Consider the following 17324-nt stretch of genomic DNA (forward strand, 5'->3'; position numbering starts at 1 on the left):
CTTAGTTCTAGAGTCATGAATTGTGTTTTTAAACATCATATGCTCTTATTTGTTTCAAAGCTACCTTTGAGGAGTCTAAGGTTGCAAGCCATGTGTTTTGTCTTATTATATTATGAGGTTTTATCATCCAAGATCTTGGATTTAGTTTTCTCTTTTTCTAATGTCTACTATTTCTTATTTACTTACAACATAGCATTTTAATTTATCTGATCTTCGTGCAGGGCTGTGTATGTTAATAACAGAATGGAGAGAGGCATGCAAGTGATTCAGCCAACAAGTGTAGTGAGTGGCATTGAAGAAGTTACAATGACTGCAAGGCCTTTAGTAAGGGAGGTCAAAAAAATTTCTAATAAAGTGAAGAGCCTTATAGAAAAGTTACCACATCAGGAGGTTTGTACATCGTGGCTACCCATTATTTGATAATCTTTACTTCTTTCTATCTTGTTTACAAACTTAAGGAACTATTCTTTTTTGGTAAGCTGCTACTTTCAGATGTAAAATTCTTCTTCATAATTTTTTTGGCTCCTATATAAGCGTGAATTAGAATGTAAGCTTTTTTTGTGTTGTGTTTTCTTGCTTGGTTCTAACCTGATTAATGATTGCAAAATAATTTTTGGGATTTTGCTGTGCAATTCTACATGTCATTGTTAAGCAAGAATTAAACTAACCAACATATTCACTTTTCAACACCTTTACTGACTTAATAGAAGAATTCATATTGACAGGTGAATGAAGAAGAGACCTCCCTCTTTGATATATTGTGGCTTCTCTTAGCAAGTGTGATATTTGTACCTCTATTTCAGAAAATCCCAGGAGGTATGTATAGTAATAGCTACAAAAAAGTATTATAAGACAGTGATAGCCTGGTAGGTAATGATATTGAATTCACATAATGCAAATTACTTTCATTCAGAAACAAATTTGGGAGAAAATCACTTTATCTTGCTTGTACACCATGCCCTTGCGATTCTGTGATGAAACCCTGAAAGTGATAGGAGTTATTTATATGAGAAACCAAAGGATAAAGATTTTAAAAAATAATGGTATTTAGTTGGGAAGAAACCCACGAAACTGGAAGTTAAAGATTTTTTTCTTTTAACATTTGGGATTTAATCAGGATTTTTTTTTAATAATTCACTAAAAAATGTAGATAGCTGTTAAATTGCAGTAAAATGTATGCATTTTTCTTGTCTGAGTATGGCCTTTTTAAAGTATAAGGGCGGGGTATGTTTCTTGGAGGCAGGAGGACTGGTTTTTCTCCTCTCGGACCAGTTAATTTTGATTATGGAATTGTGATGTAGATCTTATATTGAAATATAAATAAAATATATTATTATTAACCACCCAAAAAAATCAACAAAAAAGAGAGCTAACCCTTCTCTTTTTTAAATTTAAAGGCATTTTAATGACCAAGAGATACAAATAAATTTACCAATTGAATTTTAACATATAGATTTTTCCATATATGTTCATATTGCTGATTACATTTCTTTTATTAGAATAATAATGTGATGTTTCTATAATAGTTATCATAAGTTTAGGCGTTTAGGTAGTTTCTATTTGTTAGTTCGATTCTTTTTCAGAAACTCTTTGTTTGTAACTTCTTTATTTGAGGACATCAAATTTTCATTGTTTAATATCAACCTATCAAATTTTATAACATAGTATCAGAGCAAAAAGATCCTTTGGCAAATTTTTGAAATTCATGCTCTGCATGGTTTTCAAACTAAACGGGTTTATTGATCTATCTAGAAAAATTGAAGCTTTTTTGAGGGAAATTGAGGGCAGTATTTTTGAGGGTTTTTCTTCACCTGCAAATCAAAGGTGTTTTTTCTTTGTTCGTAGGCATCACATGAAGGTTTGCTGTTCATGAACTTGTGTTTATTCTTGCATGTTTTAGCCACACAACATTTTCGTACTTTTCACAGACACATTCTTTGCTAGACATGAGTGGAAAGGCATGCAACATGTTCTGAATGCCACAAGAGTTTGTAATTTTGGTGTTCATGCATTTTCTGCGAGTGTGAAGGGTTTCCTAGACCATGTAGCTGGTTTTGTTTCTGCAGCCCACATTTGTGTGTTACAACCCACAAAAGAAGTATTTTGGCGCCTTTATTTTTGCATTTTGAGCCCGTGTCGCAACCATTGTTCATTGACTTTTTTGTGCACGGAAATCTTGATTGTGAGCTAGGATTTTGTGGATGTTATATTTTGTGCTTGAGCAAAGGTTTTCTAAACATGTTTTTTTCTGTTCTATTGTGAAGAAATTTTGGTAAAATCGTGGGTATTTGTGAAACCCATGACATTCTTTTTTCTTATGTTCTTGTTAACAATGTCATTGATGTCAAATCAATATGATCCTGAATTATTGAGAACTTACAGGTAATTGTATGCTGGAACTGGCATTCATAATAAGTACAGATGTGATTGATCGCTGGAACTTGGCATGACTGTGCAGAAGTGATTGACTTTGTTTGCACATTTTCTTTTTGCTTATATGTGATTTCTCTCATATCGACAACCTGTAATATGTTCTTAATGGAATAAAAAGAAATCAAACATCATGGGCATACAAAGAAACCTATTCTTTTGTTATCGGAAGATGTATTGTAATGTCCCCATTTTTAGTAGGATCTTGCATTTGGCCAAGTTAGTTCACCATCACGACCCTCATGAGTTGACAATAGAATTTGAGGGTTTCACTTGTGTGGTTATAGGCTTTCCAGCAACCTATGGTGTGTTTTGGCTCCGTTTGAGGGACTTACTATTTATAGTAAGTCAATCTGTTTGTTCCAATGAGCTTAGTTGAGTCAAAGGAGTTGGAGGATGCTCTCAGTTTTTATTTCGGGCTTCCAGTTTGGACTCCAAGAATCTTGGAGGCAGTGTCTATTTATAGTAAGTCTCCCACGTCAGGTTTATTCATTGTCTTTCATCATCAGGATCACTTTGGTGTTGTCAGATTTTGATTCTAATGCTTCTTTAGTTATTTTTGCAAGACGGGTGAATTATTATTATTATTCATCTAAATACGCTAAGGTTGCTATTTTTGTTGGTGTTGTTGGTTGGTCACCTTAGTATTATAGCTCGTTGGAACTGGGATGAAAAGTTTTAAATCATGGGAACAAGAAATAGTGGCCTTACATGTTAGAATTTGAAGTTATGGTGGAAAAGGTAATTTTTAGAGCAAAAAACAATCAATAAATTAGTTTATAATGACACTTTATTATGTTTTAATATTGTCTGTGGGAAGCTTCTCAAGTGAAGTTCATTTGGGAAACTTTGTGCCATTTGGAGATTATAAATAGGAGTCCATTTGATGAGTAAAGCATCCGATTGATTATTTTCTTTTGTTGCTTGCGAAGAGTTTCTAAATTTGCTGATTTCTTTGCCCTTGCTGAAGTATAAGGGTCTGGATTTAAGAAGTGCCTGGTAATTCACAACTGGGGTATTGTGAATTAATTCCTAAGATTTGTCTTAATCAAAGTATAGTATTTCCGGACTGTTATGTACTGTACCTGAGAATTTCATTGTGTCTGGAGAATTTGTGATTTGGAATGCCATTCTTATCTACTGTTTGGCGTGGTTAAAAAGGAATGTACTGTGGATGTCATCCCTGTATTTGGCAGCGATTTCAAACTTTGTGGAAGGCTGCAATCAATTATTGGAGGGCAACAATCAGGTTTTAGAGCACCTGCGATTATAAGCAAGGAGCATGTATTTCTGAACCTGCGAGTAAATTGGATTATTTCTTGAGAGCTGCAATCCATATTTCATCTGTTAGAAGTTATTTCCAGGTTCATTATTGCATTCTAGTAAATTTCTAGAAGTAAATTTTTAAATTGGATATTAGTAGCATTGCCATCAATTATAGAATTACTTTTGAATTGTTTAGTGGTGTTCATTTGTTCAAATTGATAAAGACTTAATCTATTAAAATTTTGAGCAGCTGGCTGTGAATTTAAAGCATTATTTATTGAGTGATAATAATTTATCTGCCAAATGTTTGACAAAATATCAAACTGTTGATTAGCAAAAGCAAATTGATCTTTGTTAAGGATATAGCCTATTGAGTGTTTTAACATGTACTGAGTCACTGACTGAATGAATATGCCAAATAATATGGCTGATGTGGTCGTATTGGAAATCTGGGCTTACTTTCTGACAATGATATCACAGACATGTTGGAAATTCTTCAGATAAAGTTCCGCTAGAGTAATTTTATAAACAGTTTGGTATATGTTCGCATATGCTTGCTAAAAGACAAAAACAGATGTCTTTGTCAAGGCAGAGGTAAAATGATATCTTCTTTGAATCGGGTATACACCCATGCAGGTCTTAACAAAAGACAAACATTTGTACACGTTTGCACAAATAATGAGAATGCAGAAAAGACAAGGTCGTCGGGCTAATAGAAAATCACACAGGTCGGTTTCATCTTATTCATATCGGGCCAATAATCAAAGGGAAGATCACTATTATATTTTAAAAGTTGCAATGGAAGTTGTTCTGTCAGACACGTATGAAGAAGCAAATGTTGATCGGAGACTCATAGTCTACTATGGTCACAGCCAGTATAAGACAATTGTGTCCCTAGAAATGTTTAACAGACTTGAGGTGATTATCGACAGATGTGAACCAATAAAGGATTTAATTAAGACATGATTTATGACTAATATGGGTCTTACACGAAATGTTGGAAGGTAGGCCTGGAGATGTCGGTTCACCTTGACAAATTGTGATAATTATGTCTTAACTGGAGACAGTTATGACAGTTCAAAGTTTCAAATCTGTTCACACAATCAAATCCAGAAATCAAATGCACAACTGTGGTATTTGTTTACAAATATTTAATTGTATCGGATGATAGGCAGTGATTTCGTGATTTGACATAGTCATTCACACTGCATATAATCTGGTATAATAAAAGAATATGAAAAGAGACATAGCTGAATAAATGCATTTCGAAAGTACTGTGAGATGAAAGGAGAAGCATACTTCAATACACAGGCATCATTCAGATAATCATGGTAAAAATTCTATGCAGGGAAATCACTTGTTTTGCAATAAATGGGTTAGATATCTTCAGAAAATTATATTCATTATTGGTACTGAGGTTACAGTTTGTTCTATCAGTGATATACAGTGACTAATGATTTGAAGATAGTCTATAACTGCATCATTATCTTCCAGTATTATTCTGTTTACAAGTTTGATGTTGCTGCAATTAAACGATAGACTATAAAGGTTTCAAATATAATATCAGATAGTATATATATTTAATATTCAGTCCTGCAGAACACTTTATTGTCTAAACAATGATGGCAAATTGAGTCTGATTTACAGAAGATGGTTGAAGTCAGAAAACGCTGATGATTAGAAATTGTTTATACATTTTGATAATATTTTATATGGAGAAACTCTGGTTCTTCATTATTTATATCTCAACTACAGATTGTATACAGTTGGTACAGTGTAAAGTTACATAAGGTTGGAGCCTTAAAACTTTGTACTCAGTAGAGAAGAGTTGTTGCTCTTATATTGGGAGTTTAGAGACTCCTTTCGATTGTAGCCCATAAGTGTGTAATTGGTTAAAGGATTCGTAAGACTGGATTAGGACAGTTGATCCTTGCAGTCTTGAGTTGGTGGTTTTTCCTGCATTGGGTTTCCACGTTACATCTTGTGCATCATTTCTGGCATTGCCTTATTTACTTTTGTTGCTGTTTTATTTATAAATCAGATTAGTCATCAAAAGCACATTAAAAGTTTCAATTGGCTTAAAGTTTCTATACACTGCTAATTCGCCACCCCTCTTAGTAGTGTTTGTGTTCTACAGTTCTTGCATTCTCTACAAGGGGTTTTTCAAAATTTCCTCGAGAACATGAAAAACCAGTTGCGGCCCTTCTGCGATCAGAACTGCAAAGAACAAGCCGCAAAAATCTTAGACAAGTGTGCCACAATTGTCAGAAAAGAAGTATTGATTTTATTGTGAAAAACTTCTCCAGTCTTGCAAAGAAAGAGTTGACAAATATTCTGCGCTTTACCCTAAACAAAACTCGATTCAGATTGAATTGTGATTTTACGCCAGAAACTCTTGTCATAAAACAAGAAAACACTTTGGAAAACCACAAGTGATTGAGTAAAAAATTTTCTTAAAAAAATCCAGTAAGTAGGCTCAATTTTTTGTCTAAAAAATTTGCCAAAGAAAACCCCATTGGCTTGCTCCTATATCATGTTATTATAAATCAATATTTACAATGTAGACGAAAGCCTCGATAATAAGAGATTACATGAGGCTGTTTCTAAATGAAGAAATTGTTTAATGGAAACATGAAATAGAAACTTACTAAAGCAACTAAGATGACCATTAAATTAATTAATATGAAAAGGGTGTAATTAACAAATTTTGGTTGGGTTTTTCCAGGATATGTTTTTTTGCTTGCTGTTTTTGCTAGGATATTTTGTTTATTTTCATTGATGTTTTTATCTTTGATATATTATAAAATAATATTATTCTAGTATTAAATTTATGATAATTTAATTATATTATAGCATTGTTATATTATTTCTATTATAGCTATATATATATATATATATATATATATATATTTTGGATTAGTAAACAGCCAAGGCCTTGATTATATTTATTAATTCAAATTAATAATTTATAGAAGCGTCTCTCCGTTGAAACGGGCACTGGTAAGAAAGAACGGAGAAGAAAACCTCTAGTTTAGCCTGGGACTAACATTCTTTATTATTACATCATAAAAGGGGCATACCCCAGTCAAATAACTACCTATACTATGATTACAACAGGAAGGATTCCAAAAGGATTGATACAATCGTCAAAAGTGCTTGAAAACAACCGTGTCCAATTATATAGTTATATTATTATTATATTAGTATTTCTCGATATCATTATATTATAATATTGTATATTATCTCTATTATAATTATATTTTTATATTAGTATTTCTATTTTAATATAATATTTTGTTATATTATACTTATAATAAAATTTTAATAGAAACAAGTTAATAATTATTATAACAGAACCGCCTCTGCACTCATAGCAAGGCGGAGTTGAAGACCCATTTTCTTTCGTTGCCCCGTCTACGATGAGATGAGGGGGTGGTGCTACTGCTTGTTTAGAGGGTGTTGGAACTTGTCTTCTTATTTAGATACATTGATCAGTGGTGTCTTGCACTTTATCTTCAGGGGGCCATGTGACTTCGGGATCACATTCTTGAGCTCCAAATACTGTCGAGACAAACTTCAAACCAGCTCATCACCTCTTTCTTCACTCTTGGGTCTCTTGCCCAGGGGATGAAGAGGTCGCCTAGCCATTCTTTGGGGCACACCGGATTTGTGAGGCCTCGCATAGGGTAGAGTCGACAACATCACCTGGTTCCTAGTAGCTCCTCAAGAGGGCCCAGGGCACGCACACACCTCTGCCCTAGGCCCTATCCTTCGGGTTTGGACTACTTCTTGCATGTGAGGAGTTCTTTGTTTATTCTTGTTATATCTTTTAGCTTTCCTATTTTGTTCTTTTTGAGGACACCATTTGGTGCTCCCATTGCTAGCTGCGGCCTTGTATGCCTTTTAGTCCCTTAGACCCGTTTTTGGCCTCTTGTTGGACATTAGTAATTTTACCTTATCTTATTTTGTAGTAATTATAATAAAAATTATAACAATATTATAATATTTTGATTATATTATTTTAACATAATAATATAACAAGATAAAATTATAATAATATACACTCTTTAAAATCTGTTCTTTTCCTCATTTAAAAAAATCGTGTGCTTTTGGTTTGCCAATGTTTTCTTGAAAAGATTTTTGCTGCTATGGAAGGTGGTGTATCAACTTAAGTATGCTTCTTTGTTATATTGATGTGTTAATTCAAGGAAAAGTTAATTGCACTTGTTTGTTTGTTCTCTATCTGTACCTTGTATACTTCTGAGTTTTATAGTTCTCTGAAATGCTAGGAAGTCCTGTACTTGGATATTTAGCTGCTGGTATCTTAATTGGACCATACGGTCTATCGATTATTCGTCATGTACATGGGACAAAGGCTGTTGCGGAGTTTGGAGTTGTGTTCCTGCTCTTCAATATTGGGCTTGAGGTACATGGTTATTTGTGTTCTTCTCAACTGTGGATTTGTTTTGCCTTTTTCCAAAGATAAATAAATCATTTGACATAGTCTCAAATTGTTGGTCTGTTATCTCATCTTTGGGTATCTTCTATATGTTTAAAAAATTGCTTTTTTTTTTTAGTTTTACATTGAACAAAGAGAAGTGTACACTTAATTAACTTTAAAAAAAATTTGTTTTGTTAATAAAAATGAGTGTTTAATGGTGTCTACTGAATCTTGCAGCTTTCTGTTGAGCGACTCAGCTCAATGAAGAAGTATGTTTTTGGGTTAGGTTCTGCTCAGGTACAGTTAAATGTTCTTTTTTCTATTTGTTAGCAGTTGGAGGAATTACTCAGAAAATACATACAACCACTCTTTATTTTTTATATGAATGTATAATACCAATGGAACATTTGACTGTATGGTTGCAAATCCAGGTTTTAGCAACAGCAATTGTTGTGGGATTGGTTGCTCATTTTGTTTCTGGGCAGCCTGGTCCTGCTGCTATTGTTATTGGCAATGGACTGGCACTTTCGTCAACTGCAGTTGTTCTACAGGTTTTACTATTTTTCCTCCAATGCAATGATTACATTACAAATGTATCTTCTTTTGAATCTTCTAATACCATTTGCTACTGAAATTATATCTATATTGATGTTATCACTCCAATACTATATCTATGTCTAATGCTGATCCTGGTTTTAGATATCTGTTTTATTGTTGACATGAAAGAGGGCACAAGGAGGAAAAAAATAAAATGATGGTGGATGAGATAGTGTAGTCCAAAACATTGCTTATAAAAAATTGTTTACACAATCAAATGCCAGAAACTACAGTAACATTGATATGGAGAACACACTTGCCAGTGGTCCTATAATTTGAGGAACTATGGCCGAGGGCCAAACAAACTAAATGTTTTTTATTATATGCACAATGATGATGCAACCAAGGTCCTTTGATGATATTGCTATATATTAAAATTTAAAACTATGTGTGGATTTATTCATGTTTAGTTTTTTACAAGGTTGCATGGGTACTCGTACCCACACCCCTGGTACTCGTACCCACGTACCCAAGTACCGGGTACACGTATCCCACGTACCGGGTACTCGGTGGAGAGCATCATAGCTAAGGACCTTGGTTAAGATTCTGATTTTTTTTTTGGTTTTTTTTTTTTGTATTAGCTTCTTGTTTATCAAACTTAATTCAATACCAAATCAGTTTGAAACTTTGATACTCATTAACAGTAAACTTTATCACTGTTCAAGTCATAAGTTTATCATTTGCAATATGCCATTGTCATATGATTTAGGATCTTCTTGTTCATGTTTAAAGTCTGCCTTCTTTGTTATGCATTTAAGCATTTATCATGTATTATTATTTCAAACATATAGCAAATCTGAAACTGAAAACAATACATTACATTTGCAAACTTTATCACTGTTCTTGTTTTGAAAAACCATTGTCATGACTCATAATTTCAGATTATTTATAAGTATAAAAGTATAATTTTTAAATAAGTTTGACATACCCAAGTACCTCCGTCCCCTATTATGAAAATTACTTTAAACATTAAACATTCAGCAATAGCATATATATATATATATATATATATATATATATATATATTATAATTGGACTAATGGCTCATATTTTCAAATTTCTTGTTTTGAATGCTCAATGTCATGACTCATGACATATATTTTGATTTTTATATTTTCTGTAAAATATTAATTATATAGAAAAAATTAGGCACACACGTACCCCCGTCCCCTGTTTTGAAAAATATGCGTACCCGTACCCGTTCCCGTTCCCGTACCCACGTACCCATGCAACCTTGGTTTTTTATTATATTGCCATATATTAAAATGTTTAAAAAATTACTTTTCACTCTTTTCTGCTCCTCTGACTGTTTACATGGTCATTAGAAATCTCTAGTCTGTTCTATTTTTTGAGTCTATCCGGAAAAATAATTGTGAAATATAGTGTTAATCAATATATACAATAGACGGCATAAGAAATCACGCAGCTTAAGTAACTATAAGCTGGTCATGTTGAAGCATAAAGTTGTTGCATTCAACTAAAATTTAGATTAACAAAAGGAATGTAACGAGCATCACATTTATTGAGTCACTGTTATGTATATATAGATTTATCATTTCTGTGCAGTAGCTTGTTTTGTGATATTTATTTTCTACCTGCTCACTGAATTATATTTATACAAAAATGCTGATTTGCATATGAATATGTTGTGTTAAAATCTTAATTTTGTTAATTAAGATCACGTCCATGTAAAATGGTCAGGGAAGTTTTTTTTTTTTGTTTTGAATAAATTACTTCTTTTGTGGTGTGATTGTTTCCTACTCTTTCATTCCATGCTTATAGGTTTTGTTGTTATGTACACGCTAGAAGATACTTTCTATAAATGCTTTAATGACTTGGAAAATCGAACTTAAGGGTAGCATGCTTTTTATCAGTATTGGAAGAATAGCTATGTTTATTGGAAAAACATTTCAGGAAATGCAGTCATAACTTTATTTTTGTAGGTTCTACAAGAACGAGGAGAAAGTACTTCTCGACATGGTCGTGCAACATTCTCTGTTTTGCTTTTCCAGGTTAGTTATCGATTCTCATTCTTTTTAACTTTACAAGATTATGAATGTGATGCTGTTTTTCTAATATTCAAATTTTTATACTAGAATATGTCCATGTCTCCATGTGATTCTGCAAAAATGATGATTTGAACTTCAAGAAGCAGTGCATCCAGTCACCAGCAGCTTTTTGTGAACAATTGGTCTTTGTCGCATACTGAATGATCCTCTTGGCTGTGTCTTCTTGTTCCATTGTCATAATGAATGTCTCATATGATTGAAACTTGTATATTTCTGAAAAGTGCCAATCAGATGTGTGACCATAGCATGTCATAAAAGCTTTCCATGAAGTTGTAAATACTAGTATGCTTGGTAGAAATATCTATCCTATGGGACAGATATTAATATGCCATTCACTTGTCCAAATATTGAAAAGATGGCTGCAACCATTAGAAACAAATTTTACTGTTTAATAATTCTACTTTGTCTTCCATGACTTCAAGTTGAAGTCGTCTGGAATATATTTTTCTTTTACTATTCTTAGTTTGCTTCTAGATCTGTATCAAAAGGTTTGTATTTAATTCTAACAGATGCAACTCTCTTGTTGACAGGACCTGGCTGTGGTTGTACTTCTCATTCTGATTCCTCTCATCTCACCAAATTCTTCCAAAGGGGGGGTAATGTTTTTGGACTTTCACATCTAATCCTTCCTTTCCTCCTTAAAGCAATGATACTTTTAACTTCGAATTGCATATCTGATTGTGTGAAAACTGGGATAAAAAATCAAGGCTACAAATGAATCTTTATGATATAAGGTATCAATTAGTAGGCATTCGCCAAATTTGTGGTTTGTTAGCAGTGAAACCAAAAACATCAAAAGTTGATTGTATTATATTGTGCATAATACTGTATATTTATTTTTTAATAATTTTATGAGGTCCAGTAATGGATCATCTTAGATGTGAATGATCCCATGACCGTGCATTCATAATGCTAGTTGGTTTGTGTCATATGAAAAACCAAAGGGCAATCCCAGCTTCTGTAAGCTCGCCTGTAGGTTAAGAGATGTAGGTTAGTGGATCAGGAATATAAACTAATTCAAAATATAACACAGCATGGACTTTGTTGAGTTTAATTGAAAAGATTCGGAATCCAGTCAAACAAATCACAAAAATATCACCATAAAATATGGTCATACAAAATTCTTAAAGGAAAATTTGTAATTGTTCCAAATTTGTAAAAAAGACAGTTTTATATCAGGGTTTTGCATTTTTTCCCATTAAAATTGCTCCAGTCTCTGCAAAAGTGTGTTACTCTGCCTGAAAATGTCTGTTCAAGCTTGATAGGATCTGAAGCTGTTTGCTCACTAATTTGAAGCATTTGTTTTCATTTGTGGTGTGGGAGCATCAAGAGATTCTATTTATGAATAATACGCTTCTCTGCCTTTTCATTATGTGTTGCTTATGGTATTCCTTTAACCTAAATTTTAGAAATAAACTTAGTAATACATAAATTTGCTTATTTTAAAAATTAATATAAAATAATAACTTCGGTTTTAATTTTAGTAATATATATTAAGATTATTGGTTTTTTTTAAATTGCAATTTTATTAATGTGATACATTTTTATTTTTTGATGTAATTTTATTCAAATTTGTTTAGATTTATTTTGTTAAGTTTTTTTGATTCAATCAATGATGCAAAACTTTTATCAGTGGTAATATATCAAGGTACATATAAGGCCACCATGTAGGGATTGCCTCAGCTATTGTTAGTGTAAATAATTATTATTTACACTTAAGTTTACTTAGGATAAATACATTATTTTATTATTTATTAGGTTAGACACCTAGGAGTTTGTGTACTCATATGAGTTGTCATGTTGACAACACAGGAGTAAGCAACTCCAATCTAGCACATGGTGTCTATATCATTGGAGTTTGCATAATCAAGTGAATTGTCATGTTGACAACACAGTTGTTCACACTCTCAATTTAGCACATGGTGTCTACAACATAAATTTACGTGACACACCTTTGTAGCCTTATCCTTTCATCATCGCACTAACTCTTATACTTAATGGAGGATAACCCATTCCTGGTGGACATTTGTTTAGTTGTGGAGCTTATCATATTGCTAACTCTAGAAATTTTAGATGCATCATAGAGGCCTTTATATACAGGCACCTTTGGTGTACTATACAATGAATTGAATATCATATTGTTATTTTGATCATACTCAGTTGGTCTATTTGTGCTGGTTATTGTGCCTCTTGGTTTTGGGTGAATTTTGCCCTAAAGCAAATTCTTACATGGTATTAGAGCTATACCAAATTCTTACATGGTATGAGAGCCATTGAGGTGTCATTACATAGCCATTGGAGACCAATCTTGCTTCACCTCTTTGAGGACACCTCGACTTAGGTCTGAAGTATTTGCAGATATTGGTAGCGTTTAGAGCCAAAGCGGACCTCACCATTGTGTCCGGAGCGTCGTCTGTGAAAATTGACTATAAATTTGCCTATATTGGGCAATAGTTGAATTTGAGGCAAATTTTTTTTGCAAACCGGCACCTGAAGGCCCGATTTGCAAATCTGGTATGGTCATTTATTAGATCTGTTAATTCATTTTCCAGATCTGAATTTTTCTTTGCAATTTCGATTTTCGGAGCAATTTTCCAATTTTTTTTGTAGGAATTGGGTGGTGAAATTCTGACCTCTGCAGCATATTCTAGGAATATTCTATTTAATTGGTGGCATATTTTATTCCGACCACAACAACCGGCCGATACATATTCCAGATTAGACTCCACTATTCGCTAGGCTTCATCAACAATTCCGGCCACTTAATACAATCTGGCCGACCCACTTCCAAATCCGGTGAGCCTACCCAACATTCGGCAGGTTACATTTTAAATCACGGCTTGCTCGTTGTTTAGTCTGCCATAGCCTTAGCGCTTTAAACACATATTGTGTTTATTCTCGCATGCATGTGGGATATCTAAAACCCCACTGGCGGCCTTTCACTTTGGCACCCGTAACCCTACTCTCTAGTGTGGCAGTCTCGTTTTTCGGTGTCTGCGTTGAATAGGACCGCCCCGCCGCCTGTTAAAGTTCTCCGGCAATTGCAGAACTCCTTTAGTCGCCGACAGATTAAACCTCCGGCGAACGCTTAGAATCTCTGGTGCCAGCCATCAATATTCCTCCCGCGGTGGTGAGTTCTACGGTGTATTGCCTTTGCCATGCGGCGTTCTAAGCACCAGACACATCAGTGCTCCCTTGCTAGCTCGACTGCGTAGTCTGCATCACATGGAGTCTCGTCTGCCAACCTAGCGCCGTGTCAACGCCATGTGGCCCAATCAGCAGCCGCCCACCCTATGATATGTGTAATGTCCATGTCAGCACATGCAAGCAGATCCATATAGTGACCGTACCAATCTGTACGCCACGTGGATGGTCCGTACGACAAGTCAACTGCCATGTCACCCAAGGAGGGGTTTTTTTGTTGACATCAGCCAGTCACTATGTTAAAATTGACGGCCGTATGACTGTCATTTCTAGGAAAATTTGAACTGCTACAATGATAGCTTGGACATCGAATTTAACCTTGTGTTCTGCTGCTAAGACCCTTCTCTAGATTCATTTTTGATTTGACAGTCCGACTTTGGAAGGCCATATCTTAGTCACCCGGGCTCCAAATCAGGTGCAATTTTTTTTGATTTTGGGTAGAATTTCTTGAACTTTTTAGTGGTGCTATTTTTTTTGGTTTTGGTGCACGGATTTGTCAGAAATTGCAGTTTTGGGTGATTGTATCTGTCCAATACTGCATTTTGCAACTTCAAACGCTCTGTATGGGCTCATCTGGACTCCAAATCAGGTTCCTTTTTATGAAAGTGGGTAATATTTTGTCTACTTTTTAGATTTGCAGTCAGATTATAAGCTTGTGTGGGCAAAAATATCACTTTCAGAAATAGGTCCTTTCTTTGTTTTGTATTGCTTCAAAATTGTTGTACATTGTAAAGTTCCAGATTTGAACTCCAAAAGGAGGTTGTAAACAACAAAATCAGAAGTCCACTAAGGCCAAAATTGGCAAGTGGCTATTGTAATCGCACTAAGTATAAAGTGCCAAAATCTTTCATTTGGGGGGGGGGGGTTTCTTGATTGAGTGAAAAGGGGGGGTGTCTCTTGGTGTTGTGTTCCTCCTTTTCTGCTGTTATCTTTCATTTGTTGCATCATGGGAAATCTTAAGTTTCTAAAATTAACACCACATAACTATGCTACATGGTATATTGAAATGTGGTCTCAATTAATGCATAATGAAGTTTCTCAATATGTAGATGGTTCCCTTCCTAAACCAATAGGTTTTCAAGTATCTAAAAGTGATATTACTGCTTGGGAATAGGCAGATAGGAAAGCCCTTAGTGATATTAGGATGGGGGTTGAAGACAAGATTCTCTATCAAACCATGAAGTATAATACATCTAAGGAAGCTTGGGATGCCCTCAAAAATCTATATGGTAAAGTGTCTGAGGAGGATGTTTACAAAATTGAAGATGAACTTGTCTCCCTAGATCCTAAGACATTTGATTCTATACAGGATTTTATCATTAAGGTGAATGAATTAAGAACAAAGCTAGATGATTGTGATAGTCCTATGAAAGATGACAGGTTGATCTATCTCATTCATAATAAGTTGCCATCTGAGTACTCCACCTTTGTTTCTTCTTACAACACCACAAAGACTATATTAGGGGCTGCCTATAAGAAAATCACTTTTGATGATTATGCTCAACTGTTAGAAGAAGAACAAGCTAAGTTGCAATCAATGGGGATTCTCAAATCTTCAAAGTCTAAGGCATTGGTGGCTAATAATGAGAGTTCTCAAAATTCAGTCGGTCAAAGTTCAAATAAAGGAAGGAAAGGGCAAAAAGAAGAAGTGGAAGAATAACAAACAAGAGGATACAAAAAAGACAACACCAACATCCAATCAAAAAGGCAAGTCTTCCTCAAATACAAACAAGAAGGGGGACACTAATCAGGAGAAGAAAAAATGTGCCTATTGTAAGAAGATGGGTCATGATGAACATCAGTGCTTGCATAAGCAGATTGATGAGTTGAAGAACATTATGAAGAAACACAATGTTCCACTGCCTAATGCTTATAAGGAGAAAGGATCTCCATCCTCAGATTCTAAGGGCAAAGGGCATGCTTTAGTCACAAACACTGTTAGTCAGGGAGAATGGATCATTGATTCAGGTGCTACACATCATATGGGTGCACCAAAGCGAGTTTTTTTTTTCCATGACACATTCAGAGGTACCACATATCTTTGTAGTTGATGATACTAAGGTGGAAGTTGAAGGTAAAGGAGAAGTTGAGATGAACAATGAAATGTTCAAGGATGTTCTATATGTTCCAAATCTTACCTCCAACCTTCTTTCAGTCTACCAAATGACTCACTATGGAGGTGGTAATAAAGTTGAATTTCTTCCAGATTTAGCAGTAGTGAAAAGCATTAAGGATGACTCAATGATTGCAATAGGTGAAGCCAATCATGATTCAAGGCTTTACACTTTCTTCTCCTTTGTGCCAAAATCAAATGCACAAGCCTTGATATTACATTCAAATGTAGAAAGTAAACTGTGGCATGAGAGATCTGGACATCACAAATATAGATATCTTCAGCAGCTTAACAACAAGAAAATGGTCAATGTCTACCTCAAATTTAGTTTTTAGAAGAAGTTTGTTCAGGTTGCTCACTTGGAAAGCATCCAGAAAAATTGTATGAAAAGGGGAAGTCTTGGAGAGCACATTGTGTTCTTGAATTGGTTCATAGTGATGTGGCGTGACCATTTCCAGTGCCATCATTTGACAAGTCTCGCTATGCACTCACCTTCATAGATGACTACTCTCGCTTTACTTGGGTTTTCTTCATGGTTCACAAAGTGAAGTGTGTGAAAAATTTCTAAGCTTCAAGGCTCAAGTGGAAAAGCAATCAGGGAAATTCATCAAAGTTCTTCGAATAGACAATGGGGGGGAAGTATGTGAACACAAGACTAGTAGACTTTTGCACTCAAGAGGGTATTGATCTTCAACATTCATTACCATATATGTAACAGCAAAATGGTGTTGCTGAAAGGAAAAATAGAACTCTCAAGGAGATGACCACTTGCATGCTACAAAACAAGTCTCTTGATCAAGTCTTTTGGGCGGAAGCAATGAATTGTGCTAATTATATCCAGAATAGAAGTCCTTACAAAGCTTTGGATGGTATAACTCCTTTTGAAGAATGGACTGGCAGGAAACCTACGGTTAAGCACTTAAGAGTCTTTGGTTGTCCAACATGGGCAAGAATACCTCCAAACGAACACAAGGCAGTAGAAGCTCAAAGCAAACCTTGCATCTTTGTTGGATATGCGGACTCACATAAAGCCTTCAAGTTAATGGATCTAGAGACACATGATATATTCTATGAGAGGAGTGTTCATTTTGAAGAAAGTTGTCTAAGCTTTACTTCTTCAACTCCTCCTTCCTCCTTCATTGAAGAGAGTGATGGTGAAAACAGTGACTTGGAAGATGTACGTCCCCGACCAACACAGAGGCAT

At 34.6% G+C, this 17324-nt stretch overlaps 1 protein-coding gene across 2 annotated transcripts in view; it reads left to right on the forward strand.

Annotated features, from left to right (window-relative positions):
* LOC149545039 (K(+) efflux antiporter 2, chloroplastic-like) overlaps nt 1–17324 on the forward strand; it is a 188746-nt gene that overhangs the window by 23094 nt on the left and 148328 nt on the right. For both annotated transcript variants that reach the window (XM_089795540.1, XM_089795539.1), the window contains 7 exons: nt 222–390; nt 726–816; nt 7986–8122; nt 8375–8434; nt 8569–8688; nt 10678–10746; nt 11334–11399. In XM_089795540.1, the coding sequence (XP_089651666.1) occupies nt 222–390; nt 726–816; nt 7986–8122; nt 8375–8434; nt 8569–8688; nt 10678–10746; nt 11334–11399 (712 nt within the window). The remainder of the gene's footprint in view (nt 1–221; nt 391–725; nt 817–7985; nt 8123–8374; nt 8435–8568; nt 8689–10677; nt 10747–11333; nt 11400–17324) is intronic.

This window comes from Cupressus sempervirens, chromosome 8 (assembly GCF_028749045.1).
Source record: "Cupressus sempervirens isolate cs-2001-9-10 chromosome 8, ASM2874904v1, whole genome shotgun sequence".
NCBI lineage: Eukaryota > Viridiplantae > Streptophyta > Pinopsida > Cupressales > Cupressaceae > Cupressus > Cupressus sempervirens.